This window comes from Thunnus thynnus, chromosome 22 (assembly GCF_963924715.1).
Source record: "Thunnus thynnus chromosome 22, fThuThy2.1, whole genome shotgun sequence".
NCBI lineage: Eukaryota > Metazoa > Chordata > Actinopteri > Scombriformes > Scombridae > Thunnus > Thunnus thynnus.
In genome coordinates this window covers 18,074,901-18,096,496 of record NC_089538.1, presented here as the reverse complement: position 1 = coordinate 18,096,496, position 21,596 = coordinate 18,074,901, and the positions used below count along the sequence as shown (strand labels likewise).

The 21,596-nt window shown below is 40.6% G+C and overlaps 1 protein-coding gene across 2 annotated transcripts in view; it reads right to left on the bottom strand.

Moving 5' to 3' along the window:
• The window catches only part of arhgef40 (Rho guanine nucleotide exchange factor (GEF) 40), a 43,343-nt gene that overhangs the window by 5,055 nt on the left and 16,692 nt on the right, over window positions 1-21,596 (bottom strand). For both annotated transcript variants that reach the window (XM_067579108.1, XM_067579109.1), the window contains exons 9-26: window positions 20,886-20,979; window positions 20,663-20,749; window positions 19,570-19,686; window positions 18,374-18,472; window positions 18,057-18,208; window positions 16,371-16,509; window positions 15,668-15,787; window positions 13,788-13,979; window positions 13,156-13,668; window positions 11,643-12,043; window positions 10,932-11,181; window positions 9,821-9,910; window positions 7,449-7,655; window positions 5,848-6,027; window positions 5,350-5,530; window positions 3,961-4,071; window positions 1,697-1,806; window positions 134-177 (exon numbers count right to left, since the gene is read on the bottom strand). In XM_067579108.1, coding sequence (XP_067435209.1) covers window positions 151-177; window positions 1,697-1,806; window positions 3,961-4,071; window positions 5,350-5,530; window positions 5,848-6,027; window positions 7,449-7,655; window positions 9,821-9,910; window positions 10,932-11,181; window positions 11,643-12,043; window positions 13,156-13,668; window positions 13,788-13,979; window positions 15,668-15,787; window positions 16,371-16,509; window positions 18,057-18,208; window positions 18,374-18,472; window positions 19,570-19,686; window positions 20,663-20,749; window positions 20,886-20,979 — 3,070 coding nt within the window. In that variant the 3' untranslated portion in view covers window positions 134-150. The remainder of the gene's footprint in view (window positions 1-133; window positions 178-1,696; window positions 1,807-3,960; window positions 4,072-5,349; window positions 5,531-5,847; window positions 6,028-7,448; window positions 7,656-9,820; window positions 9,911-10,931; window positions 11,182-11,642; window positions 12,044-13,155; window positions 13,669-13,787; window positions 13,980-15,667; window positions 15,788-16,370; window positions 16,510-18,056; window positions 18,209-18,373; window positions 18,473-19,569; window positions 19,687-20,662; window positions 20,750-20,885; window positions 20,980-21,596) is intronic.

Sequence of the window (21,596 nt, the reverse complement as noted above, 5' to 3'; positions counted from 1 at the left end):
TAAAAGGTGAAAAAAATCTCAAAGCGAGCAATGCAGGGATGCGGTGACATGAGCAGCGCATGTAAAGAGAGCAATAACAGAAGGAAGGGAAAAAAAAAGATGAAAGAAACATGTGATGAACACAGTAACTTACTCTTATTGAGATGACAGTTACACGGCTGTGGAGGGAGACTGACTCTGGAGAGAGAGAGAGAGAGAGAGAGAAAAAAACAGTCACAGTTTTTATTCTGGGCTAAAATGTGCGTTCATACCACAGCGTGCGTTTGTGCGGGCACAGGCGTCAATCCACCCTCTGTTGTTGAATATGTGCATATCGCTGTCTGTGTGTTTGCCCTATCTGTTTGGGCTGCGTGTGTCCGTCTGTCTGTCAATCTGTTCCCAGCGCAGTCTGTTTGCCAATCTGTCATATTCTGTTTGCTAGATAAGGAGACTGAGAGAATGTGTGTTTGTGTTTGTGTGTGTGTGTGTGTGTGTGTGCACAGAGCAAATTCATTTAAAAACTACCATCGAGATGGCTGGAAGGTATTGCTGTTTCTTACGGCTAAGCAGATGCATGCACATTGTCGACAGTTTACTGACATATAGAAAGCTTTGCTGTTTAAAAGGACACTTTTCATATAATTCACCACACTGAAACTGTATCATTCCTACTGTAGTGCGGCTCTAGTAGGTAGAAAACCATTTTCATCCAGGGGACTCCCTACATTTTTGGTACATGTGGGCCTTTTTTGACCAAATAGTCCTGGGAACCATGGAGCCTCAGGAACTAAATTGATTTCTTTGTGAAATACTGTTTGCAGTTCCACAGCAGCTGGATGACAATCAAGATTTTTTTAGTACAAAATAAACACTTTATAAGATGTAACACATGAGAGAAAAAAACAAACAATCTTGTGCTGAAAAACCTATAAACCCAAATGGGCTTATGAATGCAGCTCAGCCAAAACATAATAATGCATGTTAGGCAAACTAACTGGGAACTTTTTTTGCCTGTCTTCCCTTCCCTTTCTCTCCCCTAATTTCTTGTCACCACCAACTCTATGTGCACTGGAGATTTCAAGTTTCCACGGCACACTTGTATAAGCTGCACAGTCATGTCCAAACTAGTTGTGATGTCACAAATCCTGCTCGTAGGTACACGCCTTTAACTTAAAGTGAGCTCAGAGAAGCTCGCCACTTTCAGCACGCGAATGCGAAAACAGCCTTTAAGTGTCAAATTCTGCACATACATCATTCTGCACAATAAGCAAAACCCATTTTTGAGCGGAAGGGGACTTTTAAAGTAGAGCTTTAAAGTTGCTTGTTTTTCAGAAAAGTCAGCAAGCCGACTGTACAAAACTTGGTTTACACTTCATTAACATTACAAGAAACTCTCATCCGTTGTTCTAATATTGATACTCGTGACAGCGAGTTGCAATTTAAATGAATGTTGTACTCTCCATGGAGCAGTCTCAAGGCTGCTGGGCCATTTATATTTTCCTAAAAAACCCTCTGTGATGGACAAGCACCCATGGTTCCAACGGGAAAGAAACCCCCCCCCCCTTAACCTTCTGTTGTCACTTCACATTCCACACTTTTCAAATCTATTTTTAACCATGGTAAAGTTTTGAGTAATCTGTGCCAATAAAAAGAGTCTTTATCCACTTTTTGGGATCACTAGATTGTGTGTGTGTGTGTCCCTACGCTGTGAACCCACCTGTGAGTAACTTGTTGATCCAGAGTTTCTCTTGGGGTCCCTCCCAGACGCTGGGGATCCCCCCTCCTTCTGACTGCCGACAGAGGAGGAGTCTGAGCAGCTACTGTGGACTGAGATAGCAAATAGCATTAAAATACATCCAGTAAGTGTTGGACACATTTAAAATATGTATTTCTCTCACTGCAGTGCAGGTAATGGAAATTCAAATAATGATGCCATTCTATATTTAGACATCATTTGCATGAACTGGATGCTCGCCGTTCACATTTGCATTGTGTTTATGCACTTTTACAATGTAAAATATCAGTGTACTGTATCACAGTGTTTTCTTGAAGTGAAAAAACTGAGGGACCCAGCACGGAAGAGACAAAGAGAGAGGAGTCAGAGTGAGAAGGCATTTTCTCATCCTGTTCAATGAATTTCTAACACCGTGTTCTGTCCCAGAGGACAATTCATGCATTGAAATCCTGAGCTGCTGCACTCAATGAGACACCTGGTGAGCAGTATGTGCATTACACCAAGCTATGAATGGGAAATGACTTTGGCTCTAGGGCAACTGCGGCCTTTAGAGACTGGATGGTGGGTCTGGAATCTGAGGAATTACAGTATATTTCAGATTGGGTGTTTTATTTTCTTTTTTTCTATTTTTACCGTGTGGATGGAACACTCTTCTTAAAGGGAAACAAGATTTTATAGCATCAATCTGTAGTGTGTGTTCCAGGAATAATTTTTGTGACAAACAACTTTTTTTTTTTTTTAAATCTGCCTGTCCTGGTTCTATTTAGCTATATTTTCCAGGTAGGATTAAGGCTATATTTCAGCACGGAAACTGTTGCGAACCTGTGAAACAGTATGTGTGGGTGGAGAAAGCCCTAATGTTAGTGATAGCATTAAGTATTATAGTAACACCAAGGATTTTTCAGTGACTTTAACTAAAAAATGTTATTGGCTGTATTTTTTTATGGATTTCAAAGTAAGTTTCTTTCAATTTTTATCACTGCCTGAACATTGACCAGATATTTACACTGTGATTTTAGGAACAGGTATAGACAATATGGTTAAAATCCTTATTAAAGCAGCACAAATCAATGTTCTTATATTAACAACAGATTAAATGACTGTGTTTATTGTGAAAGGTGTTGGTCATAGTGGCAAACCCACAGATAATTTTCACACAACTCAGCTTTACTGTGCATTTTAGCATCTTTTAGCTCATTGTTTCGGTTTTACTGTCTGTTTTGGTTCACTGCTCTCATCAATCTTGTCTCCAGAGACAGCGGGAAGCTCTATTCAGCGAAAAAGCTCTAAAAAAGCTACTGTATGCTACCTGCTCAGCACCAAAGAGCAAACAGACAAAGTTAGCAACTAGCTAGTGAACGAAGTCGAGCTTTTAGCTGCTTAAGAGACAGAAATGTCCCTCAGGAGTTGGTGGAGACAAAAGTGCTATATGAAGAGTGAATATTGGACTTATATTTGTTAGAGGGACACAAACATGACTCAGAATCAATGCTAATGTTGCTTTGTGTTTGCGTTTTAGTATAGTAACATGTTAGCTGTATCTGCTTTATATAATGACATACAGTTGCTTCATATCATCATGCAATGATTCTGCTAAAAGTCAGTAGAGGAATCAGAAATATACAAGAAATGCAAGATAAATCGGCAATAGCTGTCTCTAGGATGGATGTTTCCTTTAATATTCTCTGTTTATGGATACAGTACAGGAAGCGGGATGAAGACACAGTGTGAATGTTGTGATGGGGTTTGATCATAGCAGAAGTAAAATGTCTTTCCAGAGCTGCATATTCTCTCCCGTCATGTCACAGCTCTTCAAAATTTCTCAGTGTGAGACAAATATCAAAAATTCATAGAGTAGCCTGGGGGCGCAAGATTGAAAACCACCCCCCCCCACCCCAAAAAAAAAAAACATGTACTGCGTTATTACCTTGTCACATGAGGAGATACACCCAAGAACCGTTTTGTTTCCTGTCTGTAATCTCAGGGCCAAATCACTTTCAGTTCAGAGAGCACATCTGAACAATCCAGTAATCCAATCTGATCACAACCAACTTCCCAAAGCCACAGTTCAGACTGAAACATGTTTTTTTTTTTTTAACGGGAAAATTTGTTTTCCCCAAAAAACTTTGATGCAAATGCTTTCTTCCTGTGCAGTTCCCCTACGAACACAGCGCCTTTAGTATCTGCAGCATCCCACACATAGTGTCAAAGTGTTAAAGATGTAATCCTTCTCGAGAATACAATACCTCTGTCACTGAGACTGCAGATGGAGTCCAGCTCTGACGCTTGAGTTCCTGTTGCATCTAGCAGCAGCTTACTGGAAACTCCCATACAGAGTGACTCCTTCAGACACAACTCTGGGACAGCAGAGAGAAGAAATCATTAAATGAAAATGAAGAAAATGAACTTTATCATCTGAACTAACTGCCTAAAAATGTGTTAGTCCCATTTTTATATAGCAGCTGCAGTGAATCTTATCCCGTGTGATACCGTAATCTGAACCAACTACAGGAAGTGATCCTGAGATGCAAGGTTTTATGGATACGAGGAGATGGATGGGTGGTGACATTCGATAGCCAACATTACCCTGTGTTTGGAAAGCTGGGCTTAAACAAATGGACGACAATCAAATAACAGAGTTGACTGATGCTGATATTTCTTGTTTTGTCTTGTTTTGGCTCTTCTCTATCTCTAATCAGGCCACAGGGCACGCAACTTGTGAGTTAGTGGGGTTTTTTTTTCCCCAGTTTATTTTTTTACAAGATAAATTTCAATAAAAAGATCAAGTGTAGTGTCACTTTTCTTTACAAGATGAATTTTCTGTCTAAACTCAAAAAATAAACTACTGACTAAAAACTGTCACCACTGAGGTTCGGAGCAGATTTTCACACATACTTTCCACATCACAACAACCAACTTCAGCATACTACCATGCTCACAGTGATAATACAAACATGCTGATGTTTACCAGATATAATGTTCACGTTCATAAGATGTTTACCGTCTTAGCTTTAGTGTGTTAGCATGCTAACTTTTGCCAACAACAAAAACTACAACTGAGGCTGATGGCAAATTCTGGACAATTTGAACATTTGACCTGATAATGTGGTACATGAAAAGTCAGGAGATCACCAAAGTGACAATTACAATTAAATTTCAGGGGGACATGAGCGTCTGTAGCAAATTTCAACCGCATGGTGGCGCTAGAGGGAAAAAAAATCAGGGATCATCAAAAGTCATTAGGATTCATCCTTTGGGGACCATTAATGTTTGTTCAATCCATCCAGTAGTTGTTGAGATATTTCAGTCTATAACAAAGACTCTACAGAGCGACTGACAGACCGACAACACCATCCTTAGAGCCACGCCACAAGTGTGGCTAAAAAAATGGCAAAGTGATCCTACAATGAACTGTTCACCTGTCAGTGGTGTTGTCCAGCTTTATAAGGAGCGTATGGTGGGATCATGTGCATAAAATGAATTATACAAGATCAACAATATGGGAAAATGTCTTGACAATCCTGAACTTTAGACTTCATTCCAGTTTTGTGTGGATTATAGATTGATGAGGGTTTTCTAAAAGTGTCAGACAGAGTTTAAAGTTGAGGCCTCTGGGGTCAAAGGTCATACTGTACCTGTGTTGTTGATGGCGTGTGTCCATAGCAGATGGGCAATGTCTTGAGCCCAGGTCTTCCTGGATTCCCTGTCCTGAGCTTGCAGTGTGATGAAGTCTCTGGTCCTAGAAGCCTGTCGGACCCAGACTTCAAACTTCAGTCCCTCCTCGCCCACACTCTGAGTCAGACCCATCTCACCCGTCTGCGGGGAAAAGAGGATAGATTTGTTAAAATAAAGAAGAGGACTCAGGAAAAACTAAAGGAAATGTGAGAAAACGGTGAAGTCCAACTGAAAGTAAAATAAAGAAAAGTAAAAAAATCAGAAAAGTAAGCAGCTCAGACTCAGTTTGTCTTATTCTGCTTTCAATTTAATCAATACAGAAAGTGAATTTTCCTCTTCAAACACTGAACGTTTGGCAGAGAGCGAGATAATGAAAAGTGAAGAAGAAGAAGTGTGTGTGAAACAGAGAGAGGTAGAAGAGAAAAGACTGTGTGTGTGTGTGTGTGTGAGCTCTATACCTTGATGCTGTGTTTGTAGCTGTAGGCGGTGCGTCCCGGGCCGGTGCTCTTCTGTTTGGTGAAGACGACGACATGCTGGTAGAGGAAAACGTTCCTCACGCCCGCCCGCTTCCTCCGAGCTCCCCCGCACACCGTCAGCTCGCCCTGCCTCACCAGCTCGCCGCGCTCTGCCACCGGGATCTAAAAATCACACATTACACACACGCATCACACATTAGGATGCGCTTATCTTGGCTTGAGGCCCGAGCCCAAGGCCTTACTCTGCAAGATACTATCTTAATTTTTTAATCTTAAGAGGCCATTTAGTCTTGAATCATGTTTTCTTTGCCAGAGGGTTGAAATAACTTCACTTGTTTCCAATCCACTTTCATTTGGTTAATTAATTATCTTAAAACAAGTAACGTTATCTTGAAAAAATAGGCAGATTACTGCGCTGGAGAATCCATAACACACCAAAAAAAAAAAAAAAGGAAAAAAAAGGGCCAATCAGTACAATTTTTGCTGAAGAACAGTTATAAATTTGAGGGTTTTCATGGGGTTGTTGACACACTTACTACCTGACAGGAGCTGAGATGTGTTTTGTTTTGTTTTCGGAGCAAAAATCTCAAACCGTCCCCTCCTTCACCAACTCAAGTTGTCAGTTTCCAGGCGACTTGCGAGACATTGCAGCTACAAAGCTTTATTCTCAAGTCAATAAAAGAAAAAGTACAAAGCAGTATTATTACTACAGTGCCTCGCATGGTGACATATTCCCATCTTCACAAGACACTTCTTTCTATTGGATCTTTGCTCTAATTGGCCAGCTGACTCATGTCTTTTGTACAACTGTGACTTTATTGTTCATGTCAATTACAGGGTTGAGACTTCGCCATGCTGTCGCAGCTCCTACCAGAGACAGAAAGAGGTTGATAAAAATCAAATGTTATGTAATGCTCCTTTAGGATTCACTATTAGACTAGCTTACTTTCTATAGTCGCAAACAAACTCAAGCTTTTAAAAAAAACAAACAAAAAAAAAACGCCACACCACGCTCTGACAATAAAATTTAAAAGGACTGGTAATCCAGCAGCGAGCGGTGACACAGAACTTTATTTTTAAACCTCTAGAGATGTGTCGGTCATGATATAAGTGATGCTTCATATGATTATGAAACATCCACATCCACACCCACCTAAACACACACACACACACACACACACACCTGCACTTACAGTAATTTCACCTGGAGAGCTTTTGCAGCGCGATTTGAAGTAGCTCAATGGGAGTGTTTGTGCTGCCGTAATGTCTCCCTTCGCTCAGAAGGGGGAGGAGAGGAGGTGTGTATGTGTGTGTGTGTGTGTGGGAGTTAAACATTTGTCACAACCAGCTCTGATGGTTAACCTAAAGTGTATTTGCACTTTTCTATACTGCAAATAGACAATAAATTCATCTTTTTTTCAGAAAAATTAAAAAAAAATGTAAGTAATGAGCCTTAGATAAAAGATACAAAAGTGATAACAACTCTGTGACCTCCACAAGATGAGTTCACGTCCCTCTAAGAAAAGAAAGTGGGACTTGATTCACAGTCGCACAGAGTCGTAAACTGGGACAGGCGTTCTCACCGGACATCCGACGATGAGGTCACTGGCCCGGAGGTCCTCGCCGTGGCGCTGGGCGTGTCTCAGGATGGAGAGCGCGGAGTCGGAGGCAGGGTTGATACCCCCGAGCTCCTCCAGGGCCTCGCAGTACTGCTCCAGTCTCTGAGTGGGAGCCTGAAGGCAGTGAGGGAAGGATAAAGGGGAGAGGGGGGACGCCGCAGGGAGTTTGGACTGGAGGAGAAAGGAGAGGGGGGGGGGGCGGGGGGGAGAAGAGATGTTAGACCTGGTGGACTCCTCTGGTGACCCCATGACACATCAAGCCTTATGAAGAAGTCAACTGTAAATCAAACCAGGGCTCTGTCTGAAATCATTCATTATATAGTACAGTATAAAGTGTGTGTGTTGTCTGTTTAGTGAATATTATCATACTTTGTACAGTACTACACTACTGTATATGGATCAATATATAAAATTCCCTATATAGTGAGTAGTAAATAGTGAACAAATGACTTGTTTCAGATACAGCCTAGATGTACGTATGTTTTGAACACGTATCAGTATTCAACTTCCAACGTAAGACGGTAATTTTTCGGGTGAAAGTGAGGAAATTGAGTGTGTTTCTATCATGTGACATCATGTCATTTTTCCATGTCAAATACATATTGTATCGTGTAATAGTGAAATTGTGAAAAATTGTGAAAAGTACTTTTTACTAGTTTCATGTATGTAAGTTCGACATGCAAAACCAAAATTAATCAGAAATATAAAAAATATAAGGAAACAAACATTCAAAATCACACTTTTTCATTACATATTATTATTATTATTATTATTATTATTATTATTATTATTATTATTATTATAATAACACCAGTTACAGATGCATAGCTTGTTAATTCACAAGATAAATTATAACAATTACACATTACAATACATAAAATCCAAAAAAACATAAACCAAACAGTGGCACCAAACCAAAAACAAAACATCTGAACAACATGATATCAGAGAAAAACCTGTGAATTCACACGTATCTCTGTGAGGGGACTCTATTATTACTATTATTATTTTTACTGTGTATATTCGTGAGTGTTTTAAGCAAATATTTGTTGAATATTCATGTTAAATTATCAAACCTTTTTAGATTAAGCTTATTATGGTCTCTTCAGAGATACTATAAACATGAACAAATAAATTATTTGATTATTCAATGACTACTACATGTGTATGTTGTTGCTTTTCAAAAATCTATTTCAGCTGAAGAGCTCTTTTGGTGAACTACAATTACTGCACCACTTGAAACGTATTTAATCAGGAAAATGATTGTTTTAGTCATTATTCTTCAAATTCACAGGGAGCCAAGCTTGATTTTACAGGCATTATTGGTTTAAAAAAAAAGTCTCAAACTCTATTTTTCATTTCCACTGATCACAGAAACCACGTGAAAGTAGCAGCCGCATGATCTCTTCATCACAATAACACTCATCGCCAAAACGATCACCATAATCATTTAGCCTCAACACCAGCTTCCCATCCATCACCATCACAATAACCATAAACCTTCTTGTAGCCCTGATCCTCAATGTGTTCAAGCTGTGTTTTTTATAGTTTATTTGATAGGAAAAGACACAATGTACAAAGACAAACTGAGAACAAGCTATGCAAGTATCACAGTGTTTATACCAGATGCTACAGACACTATGATATGCTAATGGATGCTAATTTAAAGCTACTGCAAGACGTGACATGAGCTCACGCTGCCTCCCTGTGGTGGTTTGGTAGAAATGCTCCTTTATGGGACACTTCACAACTTGAATGTAGCCTCAGAGATCTTAAGCGCTGTGATCTCTCCTTGTAAAGTCATCTTAGTAATCTCATGATGCTGTAGATGTATTAGTTTTAGTTAATTGTAGCTTGCGAGCTCAAATTACTTTCCCTATAATCCGCCTTTAATTGTCTTTTCTAGTGTACATTAAACATGTAATTAGCTTTACTGTATACAGCTCATTTTTAATTGCTGCCACAGTTGGATAAAGCAACTTTAATTGGTTTGTGCTTGTGATGTGTTCCAAAATTACTTATAATGATCTTTCAACACTGTGATTTGAGGGATTTTCTGAAAAGAAAATATGCAAATAAAAAATCTTATGACCCTGACACCCGTATTATCTTTATAGATTCAGGAATGTGTGATCATCAGTGAGAAAACTTGGCACTTTTCTCTTGATTGAGACTGAAATTATTTCTTCAGTGAAACGACAGCGGAATAACAGGGAGACACAGTAGGTAATACTGGTCATACTCTTCAGATCAGATGTTTCTCCAGTAACTCTCTGATGTTTCAGATTATGAAAGAGTTCAGTTTAATCCGAGAGAAACAACGAGAGAGTTCTTACCTTAAAGAAGTCAGCAGCCTGTGTTACCAGTGGAGAGTCCAGTTCTGGTTTAGTCCTGATGTAGTGGGAATACTGCAGAAACTGCTCCCGCTGCATGCGAGAATGAGACGTGAAAAAAATAAATATGAATAAGAGAATTAAAAGTTGATGTTTCATAAATCTGATCAATTCCACAATAACTGAGTTAGAGAAAAAAACGATTATTTATTCTTTCCTTAATTTGTAACTACTGTTTTGAGTGTTAACTGAATACAATTTACTTATCTGATCTTTTATTTGTGCAATTTCAGTAAATCGTAAAATTAAATCTGTAACATTTTTATATAAATAATGTCTGATACTGTACTCCATATTACACATTTATGTAACATAAAAATAACTCAACCAGTTCTAAATCATCTGATGCGCATGATGTGACTCATCAAAATTCTTCCCTGCTTTCTAAAGTAAGCATTGACTGCCAAATTAACATGAATTCTTGAGATATTTGACTCAAAACACATCTGTATCCTAGAGTCTCCAAACAAGTGTGAATAAACCTTTTCTAGCCCTGCAGGCTGTTGCACCAGCTATGTTTAAATTCAAACATAGTTTAGTTTATAACTTAGTAGGAACAGATTGCACCCTATAGTTAAAATTTACACCTTTCCCAAAGTAAGTAAGTTATTCTTCATCAATTGTTGTCACAGAGGAAGGAAAAGATGGAAGACTAATGATAGAAGGCTAGAGGACTTTTTTGTTGGTGACATATTACAATCTTTTACAGTTATGATGACACTAACAGGCACTCTCGGTGTTGTGTAAAGTTACTGTTACTTGAATCATCTAATCTTTCATTACTTGCCTCCAAATGTCAGACAATAAAATTCTGACATCAAAGATGTCTTCAATAAACTACAGTGACATTCACAAGGAGGTCTCTGGTAAATCTTAATAAAAATATTATTTTTTTTAACAACTTAGGTCTCATTTTTGTGGTTTCAGTCCTCCTTCCAAGGTCATTTTTATGTACAGTCAAAAGTCAAGCAAAAAACTCTATTTCCATTTCACAGTTTTGTGCATTTTTACTTTAACTCTAACAAGAATAAAGCGTAGTTCCTCCTGAACTTACATATTTACTGAAACAGTCCTGCTGCAACAAACTTTGCAAAAGAGCCCCCTCCATGGCAGGTAAGAGGTACTGCGAGTGAAAGGTGCTCAGGCTGGCCCAGATGGGGAAGAGGGTGTCAGCCTTCCCTCTGATGGAGGCCGGGGTGTCTGAGAGCTCCAGTAAGGGGAGGTAGGTCTCCTCCACCCCCTTCAGGACAGTCACGTACTGCCTTTCAGAACTCAGCATCCTACACCAGAGCAGGTACAGCTTACTGCAGGGCAGAGAGGGGGGGCAGGACACGTCAAGAGGAGCAAGAGAACCGATGAGAACATTTGCAAAAGAGGAACAAATGTGGGTGTAAGAGCAGAAGCGGGAGGGAAGAGGAAGTAAAGATAAGCAAGTAAGATAGCGGTAAGCAATGTAGAGAGATCAAACAGTTAGTGATGATAAAATTATCTGAGATTGGATGTTGACTGATAAAATAGCTCTGAAACAGACTTCAGTTGTACTTAAATTATCCCAAGAAGGATGAATCACGTCTCCCTTTCATCTCAGCCCGGCCTGCTACTAATGTAATTTATAATGTTGGTCTTGTTTTGGAACTCTCAGCCAACTCAGACCTTCTCTCGCTCATTTTCTCACACACACACAAGCTCCCACGCAGACATTTCAACAAAAGTAAAGAAGGGAGAAAATAAGCTAAAGGAAGGAAAAAATGACACAAACACACACCTCTGAGCAGTGGATCCCGCCCTGTCTTGCCCTGTTTCCCTCTCAGTCCTGCCCAGCAGCACGTGTTGCCGTGGTGACCCCGTGTGGTCCACCACCTCCTTGCTGCTGACCTCAACCCCTCGGATCAACACTCCTCCTCCTCCTCCTCCTCCAGTGCTCCCTCCAGTGCTCCCTCCAGTGCCCCATCCAGGGATGGCTGCAGCCATGCTGGTAGTGATGACCGGGTCAGCTATCGCTCGTCGCCCCAGCCAGGACATGGGGGAGTTACGGCTCACCCCGCTCACTGGGGACTCCGCAGGTTTGGGGCTGGCCGTGCCTCTGCGGGGGGCCAGGAGAGCCTGGAGGTCGAAACTTGGGTGTCGCTTCCTGGGCGGCTTGGGAGGGAGCGGCGCATCTGGGGACTGTGAAGTGAGGGAGATGGTTATAAGTATGACGTTAGCAATATGTTGCCTCTAGCCGTGATATAATTTTGGAATTAAATTTATAAGACAAACAGACCAAAACTGGAATATTAAAAAGTCAACTCTTTTACACCAGACAAGGGCAGTTGCCAAAAAAGATATTAAAGTTCATAATAGTGGTTTTAGACCATTAACTTCACTATTTCTTGTATTAAGTTCTTCCAGGCAGTCTGCGGTTTCCTTTTATTTCAGTACATTATGAAAATCAACCTCCAGAAACCTGTTTGAGATAGTTGACAAAACAGTCTCAACTCCACTTACTCACTTGTTCCTGACCTTTTGATCATATTACATGGTGTTTGTCAGCAGATGGAGTTAGCTTGGCTGTCGGGGAACTGTAGATTTTCAAAGTTTCCATTATTCCGAGCATTTTCAGGACTTTCCTCTTCTTCTGCTGATGACGACCAGACTCCAGAACAAGTGAGTAAGTAGACTTTGAGTGTTTTGTCAACCTCTGTTTCCAAGGTAAAGAATGAGCTGTAATACTACACATTTCGGTACCTTTGTTTCTAACTATAGTTATGTGGTTATTTCAGGATAATGCAGATGTTAGCGAGGAGTGTTTTGAAAAAACTCTCCAAGTTGATGCATTCAAGGACACTCTGACATTTGATAGTAGGTTGCAAATGGAAAATATTGCTGATGGAAAAGTCTGAGATGGTACCAGACATCCTATCAAAAGGACAAGCTGACCTATGAGCCGGTAGCCAAATAAAGACTGAATACTCCTCTGCAACCCCCCTGAGACAATTTCTTTAATAGCCCCATGTTAATTTTAAACACTCTTTCATAAGATTTTCCACTGACTTCTGTCTTCTTTTTCTAATTCAATTGGTCAAATTTAAAACCACTGTGTCAATTGGCAGCTACAGTCTGAAAGCAGTGGTACTGTACATGAGTCAAACCCTGCTGCAAATGTATTAAAAAGTCATTTCTTTTGGTAAAGGTCAAACATCCCTCTTTTTACAATGCTGTAAAATAAAATAGAACAGACAATATGGCAAGTAACACAGACATGATATATTCCATAGCAATGCGATGCACCAACTCACGCTCTTCTTTGCTGGATTCAGAAGGTTCTGCAGGAACTTCCCTCCTCCGGCTCCTCCTGCTCCTCCCCCTGCTCCTTCTTTCTTATTCCCTTTGTCCTCTCCTATCTTCAGTGTGGAGCAGGTCTGCGGTCTGAACAGTGATGCCAAGGATCCCCAAGACTGCAGACCCCCTTCTCCTCCTCCAGCTCCCAGCCCCCAGTCTCCCTCTCCCTCTGGGCCCATCAGGTCCCACAGGCTGCTGGCAGACGGCGTCTTGGGCTTCCCCTGGCCTTGATTCTGGGCCCGTTCCGTCTGGAGGAACCTGGGTTTCACTTGTGCTACGGTCCGCTGGTAGCGCTCTACCGTCTGGGTCCAGAGATCCAGGAGCGCCCCGCCGCCCAGCTCCATTGCTAACGACCGTGCATCCTGGAAACGGGACGGGGGAATGGGAGGGAGGGAGGCAAGGGGGCAGGTGGAAGAAGAGGAAGAGGGGGAGGAGGAGGTGGAGGACACTGCATCGCACCACTGGGTGGCCTGCACAGGAGATGGGAAAGAAAAAATGACTGTTATTTGCCCTTAGGAACATTTTAAACTACTCATGTGTGTTCATAACTTCCTGCACACTTAACAGATGCCTTCCTGTGCTGCAGTACCTCAGTCAGTGTGGACAGCAGCCTCTGTGTGTTGTCCAGGGTGGTCCAGCAGTCAGACAGACAGTGAGACATGTCCCTCAGCTTCTCCCTGACCGGAGGAAGTCGGATCTGGACATCGTTCAGGCCTGTCCAGTCCAGCTCGCACCAACCCTCCAAATCGCTGAGCACTGACAGAGTCTCGCTGTGCAGCTCCTAAAAAATTCAGGAAGATCCACCGTGATGTCTTTGCCCAGAAAAACCCTGACGTATGAACTGTACAGGCTTGACAAGATATACTTGGGAAGTCATGAATGGAATAAACATAACTGTTCTGCTGGGAAAACAGCACATTAGCCTGTATCCACAACAATAAAAGGAATATCCCACTGGACAGCAAAGTGGGTTTAAAATACATCTGTTTACATTTTAAGGTTTAGTTATTGACTCCTCAAGTCTTTCAGTGAGTAATTCAGAGTGACATGTGTACTAAAGGCTCTTGCAGGGCTAATATGATTCATAATCTTTGAGTTGAGATGACAAGAGACATATTGTTTTAGTGGAAGACATTTAGGCCTTTTCCATACACATGTGCTGGCTTGGCTTGACTCGGTTTGACTTGGCGCATCAGCCCAGCGCGGCAGGGATTTGCATCTCTATTATAACAGGGCTACCCACTTGAAGGTGTGTCTTTAACTGATGACGCACTTATATTGAGTCAAAAGCAGCAGGCTGTATACATCATGGCTGTGACTGGTGGTCGGTCACGGCTGTAACGCGGTGCATAAACATTCATTTCCTATAAATTCTTTGCAATAAAAGCCTTCCGTTAAGTTTGTCAGCGGAAAGCTTTTAATATGAAGCAGCAGCGGCAGGAAATGTTTTTATCAGCAGTAACTTAACATGGCTTCGATACAGATGAAAGCGATCAGGAAACGGTTCAATAAAGCAGATATCTGAAAGTACAAACAGAAACACAGGAGAGAAACTAAACTTCAAACCACAGAGATTCAGTTAGACACAGAGACTTTTTAAAACAGCTTTCTCTTTGGTCTCCAGCACAGACATTAGTGCAGACTCGCAACACACACTTGTTTGAGGAGGAGAAGACGTGGGGGAAGGGGGGTTGTCACGGGTCGGCTGCGGTCGGTGAGACGTCACCGCAACATGCTTAGAAGCAGGTTGGGTGCGCTTTGATGGTCCATCTTAGGCGTGACTTGACGCAGTAAAACTGGTAATGGAAACGCAAATCAATGCGGTATGGTATGAATTGGCGTGGCCAGCCTCCACTGGGGTTATGAGTGAGAATTATTGGATAATGGTAAATATATAAATGTAGTGTAACAGTGGCAGAAGAGTAAACAAGTCTGTGAATTGAAGCAGTAATTCACCAATATCTATCTAAAATTAGCTAACATTAGCTACCGTAAGCTACTGGTCATACCAGACCAAATAAGGATGTATAAGCAAAAGCCCTGAATGTACTGAACTGAGCAGTGGTACATTCAATTACTTTAAATTCTACTTTTCATTTGTGACAGGAAGAATTTTGAAAGCTACATACTTTGACTTTAAAGACGCTATGTGTAGGAATTGTGCAGTATGTGATTACAAAATCTCCAGATTTTAACCCTAAGTTTTTGTTAATAGAAAAAGTAGTCATTTCCGTTGAAAATCATTCTTGATACTAACACTGGATGGCGCCAAAGTAAGGAATGTTCAATTTCCACACACGCTTTAATTTTAAGAATCCACCATGATAGTGAGTGCATTGAAATTGTGTGTTTTAACATGAAAATAACACAAACAATATTAAAAAATTACAGCAAAGCAGCATTTTTCATGTATAGAAACAATTCAATATGTGTAAAAAAAAAGCCACGCATTAAAAACCGAGCACTCACATTAGCCGTTTCTCTGAACGTCTTGAACTTCTGTTGTTTGAGTGAGAGTCTGCTGAGAGAGAGAGGGGGTTCCTTGTAGTCATCCAGCTGTGACTGGACTTGCTCAATCTCCTTATCGCACTGGGAAATAAAAACAAGGAGAGAGAACGCGGGGTGAGAGGAGGACACAAGTCCGTATTTGACTGCATACTGTACTGCGACGGATGCTTGTTGCACTATGTGGACAAGTTGAGGGAGTAGAGTCATTATGACTCTAAAATGAAACATATTTTGCAGAAAACACATAATTCACAGAGGCAGCACTAAATAACAGCAAATCAGGGCGTTTCCATCTGGCGCCTGCTGGGAACAGAGAAGGGTGAGTCAGAGCAGTCAAAACTCCTTTTAGACAGTGCAATGCTGGACACCGACGTGTTGCCTAAAAACAGCCAGTCAATTAACATCCCTAAGGCTGTCTGTGGTCTTACAGCTGGATAAACAGAGTGTCATGATCAGTAGGTTTGTCTTTGCTCAACAAATTTCCTCTGAAATTCGACAATATCTGAGTTGAAAAAAAAGCAATTACTTAACCTTTTATCTATCATGCATCAGCAGCTAGTTCATAAGTTTGCGCGCAAGACTCAGGAAAGGCAGGAGAACGGAGAAATTCAAGCTGTGTGAAATCGGAATTAAATCACACCCGTCTTCTTCCTTCCTTACTCACCTTTTCCAGTTTGTCCACAAGCCTAGCTAGTCGTCCAAGTGCCTCCAGGTCGCGACCTCTCTGATTGGACACCCGGACGAGCCGGTGGAGGGCGTCGTCCACACTGTCGTAGAGTTTAGAGGTCGCAGTGAGAGCAGCCCTGAGGAGACAAAAGTCAATTAACCGTTGAACAGGTAATGACAGAAGAGCAGGAGTGAGAAGCTGCTTTTTTCTGTTATTTTTTAAAATTCTCAGCCAAAAATCACCCATTTTGGCTTGTAGAAAAGATGTAATTATGAAAAACAAAAAGCCTCGCAGACCATCTGTCTAGTAAAAAAGGAAACACATCAGCCTATACTTGTATTTGGCCTCTTTCTCATATAGCCTGAGCCAAAACTCATTACTGGATAAGAGGAACAGCCACAAATACAACAATCTTTAGATCTATGCTGTAGTTGGGCACAAACAAACAAGCTGCATTGCTCTGTCCTCCATTTGATGTTACGTTCCCTTTCTCCTCCAGCTGGTTTTCATTTTTTGGGCTGAAAACAACTTTTTTAGGATGTGGAGTATTTTTAACCTGTAACTAACTCATCTTGACAAAATAATCCCACAATCATACATTATACAACACATGGGAAGGCTGAGGGCATGCAGATCCCTTCTTTCCCTTGGGACCAAGCTGCTTGTGTAAAGTGGTTTCTGCATGTGAGTATTTGCCCAATTAAAATTGTTGTGTATATCATGAGTTCTTTAAAATAGTCCAACTTCAATGGCCCTGACTGATTCAGATTTCTGCAGTGAGCAGTCTCATTAGCATCACAACAAGAGGAAGCCTATTATTATCCAAATATATGCAAATGCACAGTGCGACTCAACATAGCGAGTGAGATAGTTCTAAAAAAGCCTCTAGGATAATATTAATTAATATATCATACATAACAATACAGTGTATTATCTAAGAGTATTCCATCAATTTAGCATTGCACTCTAATAACAATGTTGGACTCACAATATACAGTTTAAAATCAATATATTGTTTTTTATTCCAAACATTCTTCTTCCTTGTCAAAACCTGGCGCCTACATTACCAACAACGCAACTCGACATGATTCGCACAAGTGTACAGATTCGGGTGTGTTATGCTAGTATCGGCTAACGTGGCCTCGAGCTGCTAGCCTTAAGCAGAGATGAGGAGAGGGCTACGGAGGTCTCACTTCTTTCTGACTCTACAACCCCAGATTTTGTTTCATTCTCAAACTTGTAGTCTTCAACCATAACCGACGCTGACTTATGTGACATCACTTGAGGCAATTTATCAGGCTTTGCGTGGCTCACGAGAGGCTTTATACATTTTTTTCACATATGCAACAGTACTCCCCAAGACCTGTAAACAGAGTTTAATGTGTAAAAAAAGAATGAAATTCCCCTTTAATACAATGGTGTGGGTATTTTAATAATAATAATACTGACCAATACCTTCCATGTACTGTTTAAACATTCATTGGTGGTAATTGTCAGTATTATGCTACATGAAGGAAGCTAATTCTGTGTGAAGTTAGCGGTGATGATGCATTCCTATGTTTGGTGCTATGTGGGAATTTATGATGTTGATTATCAGAAGACAAAAGAATGAAATATGACAATAAAAGGGATCACAGGAACCCCAAACGTTCTAGAACAGCATAAAAATGAGGCCTGCGCTACCTGCAGTCCGGCGACTTCTGTGCCAGTCCAGTCGTGCTATTGGTTAACCCTGCCAGCCAGGCCCCACCCCTTTGCTGCAGCTCAGTTAAGCGTTGGTCGGCCAGGACGCTCGCCATGAGCTGTCTGTGTCTATCAATGCTCAGAGGAACAGCCTGAGGAAGAACAACATGCTTATTAATGTTTCTCTGGAGACATTTTAAAGCCAGCATACATAAATTACCAAACTGAACTTTGGCTTCCATCTGATACACTCATGACTGATACACTCACTCATCACTGATGCACTGATATAAAGAGGTTAAAATTCATATCTTCACCTTGATGTTGTCTGGCATTGGCTCAGTGTCCATTGACTGCAGTGTGTCTCCTAGGAGTGAGAGAGCACTCTCACAACGCTCTGTCAGACTCTCGAGGCTCTGGAGAGAAATAAATGGGGAGGTGGGGGAGGGAGTTGGAGAGGAATCAGTGATTTCAGGCTCGTCTTTCATCAAATTAATTCATAGTAACTAAAGAAAATTGCATGAAATCCTTTCTTTCTTATATGTTTTTCCAACATCCATGAGAGAGGTCAGAGAAAAGTCCGAGGACAGGAAAATGTTTTGATCTGTTTGGATAAAGTAATATAAACTGTCAGGGGAAAAAGCCATTAAGAGTCCTTGTTCTTGGACCATCTTTCCTTGATTTATCCTCCACACCCAGTTCATCATGAGTTTCTGAAATCACAGACCACCGCTGGACGACCACTTATTCCGGCCAGCATCTTCTTATCTCTCCTCCCTTCTCTGTAAACTTCGCCTTCTCTCCAAACTCTCCTTCTTTCCTTTTTGTGGTTTACTGTTTACACCGAGGAACAACTAAACCCTCAATAAGAAACAAATCAAGAACTTACTGCTGATCTACCTGTTAGGCACCATGAACAGGAGTTGCTGTACTTTGCTGTGGTGTTATCTTTGTTGTGTTTACTCTGCACTCATTACACTATTAGATTTAATTACCAAAACAAGAAATCAGTCATCATACTGAGAGACATGTGAAATTTCCTCCTTAACCTCAGCCTGTAATTAACATTTAGAATAAACTTTTGTCGATGTAAGTCAGTACAAGAACTACTAGTGCTACAGCTGAGAAATAAAACAGATGATGGATTTTCACACTGAAATTAATACTGGAATCAATTCTCCCGCTGTGACATATTGGTATCTACTCTTGAGACCGGTGTGTATATGCAATAACCAAACTGTTAACTCCTCTGTGAGAGAATGTAATTCATACAAGTGACATGAACCTGAATAATTCTGCAAAAAGCGTAGATATCACTTGATCTTAAATGCCTGAAGTGATCATTTCCTGCTCAATTTCCTCAAGACCAATCTAATTCACGCTCAGGTCAGGAAATCTGGCAACCTCAGTTCTGTAACTCTACCGCTGAATAGAAAATTTAGTTGGAATAAAAGAAAGAGGAAAAGAATGGAAAAAATGTTTATTTTCCAAAAAAAATACATGAGTTTCTCACCAGTCTAAAAGCCAGCCAGTCTGAATGACAGTGGGTGAAGTCTCCATCCATCTCTTTGGGCAGCTGTTGCTTGTCTACATACTGCTGAAGGACCACTGTTCCTCGCACCATGTGGACCTGGACAAGACAGGACAGGATTAAGGACACAATATGACAGAGTTAGGGGCTATGTCAAAATGATGAGAGATTTAAAAAAAATAAGGCATAAACATAAGATATGAAGAGTATAATGCTGTAACCATGAGCATATTGTAGACTGTAGATACTGTAGACTTTAAAAAGTTAATAATATTTCGCAATGACAGCTACAAATATGAATTTTTGCTCCTTGACATATTTTTTTTAGGTCAAAAAAAGCTAAAGCATGTCCTCCTCCATTAAACTCAGATCACCTACATTACTTAACTAATCAACAGGAATACAAACAGTTACTGTACTACTAAACTACAAAATGATCCCAAGAATGCAAGATGCAGAGCCAACAGCTGTTTTTTTTTCTAACAGTGTTAACATCTTTTGGGCGGGACTTCCCTTTAACATGGATGGTTTTAACACTGCCAGGTCGAAATACAAACCACATGGCAAGAAGAATTTTCTCATGCGCGTGTGAAAGAAAGAACTTGCTAATCAATGCAAAGCAATGAGCTGAATTACCAGAAAAATTGAGAGGTATTTGCAAACTCAAGATCAGCCAAATGCATGGAAATCAGACTTATTTATATTCAAGCACCGTGCAAATATGCACTACAGCTAAGAGCATCTGACATTCATCAAATTTCAGCAAGGAACAGAAACAAAGAATGGTTTATAAAATGTTATTTCCTCTTGTATTTCCTCATTTTGCATTTTATATATGAGAGCAGTCATCCCTGTTGTTATGATAATAGGAAAAAGGAGTTTCAGGGACTTTCATTTTGCTAATGTTTCCCCCCACAATTGGTTTGTGTTCCAAGTAGGTTTTCTACCTGTGTTTTAACATTTACATTTGCAAATAAAAGACATAAAACTAATTGAACTAAAAGGAATAACTGAATGAAAATGTTGTATGTGTTTTTGTTGGTCCATAAATTGTAAACATAATTTATGAGCTCACCTCTGCTCCTTCCAGATTATGAGAAGGGGGCTCCTGTTGCTCCTCCACCAAAACCAGAACAGATCCAAGACTGCCAGGAACCAGCACCTGGAACACACACAAAAAAACGCACACATAAAAACACATGTGCTTGAGCTACTTGATCACATCTGCAGGCAAATTAAATCACACAAGCAAACATTTAGCACATTTGGCTAAACAACGCTTTATTTTTCTGTCTCACCTGGAACAATTTAAGTGCAGAGAGGCAGAGAGCGGAGGGTGGAGAGCGTCTGCTGTCCATTAACACCGTGAGACCTTTTTCTTTGGCTGCAGGCCTGATGAGGAGAGAAGTGGATGTAGGGTTAAAACAGGGGCAAACAGAAGTTAGAAGAGTTGTACTCTGAAATGAGACTTCTGTGATATGAAAAATAACTGTGTATGCCTACTCTTCCAAAATTATATATTTAGTTTAAAACCATTTATAGTACTTTTTAAAGGATGGTTACAGTAGTGTGTCTTCATATAATTTCTTCCCAAACCTGTTGTGGAAGTTTTGTTTTAACTTGCTGTGAGTGTGAGGTAAACTGGAAATCTTAGATATGTTTCTTAAGGTGACTTTGACTGAGTTTGTTATGGTTTTCTCAGCTTTTTGGCACATTTTCTGTTTGTGTAGCCCCACCTTTTGCTATATTTGGCAAAGTCAGCAAAAAGCAAGTCAAGTCAAATACAATAATGCAGCACGTTTGACTAAACAAGTTTCTAAAACAGCAGTGTAATGAGAAAAAAAAAATGACTCAAGTCGAAGTAGACGTGCAGCTGAAAGGAGTGCATGAGCAGATGGTGAATCAAAGACAACAGGGATTTTATGTTATTAAAGGGGGAGGTGTGCAATGAAATATTATCCTAAAGCGATGACCAAAGCTATTAAAACCACTGAAATGTATCTCTGAAT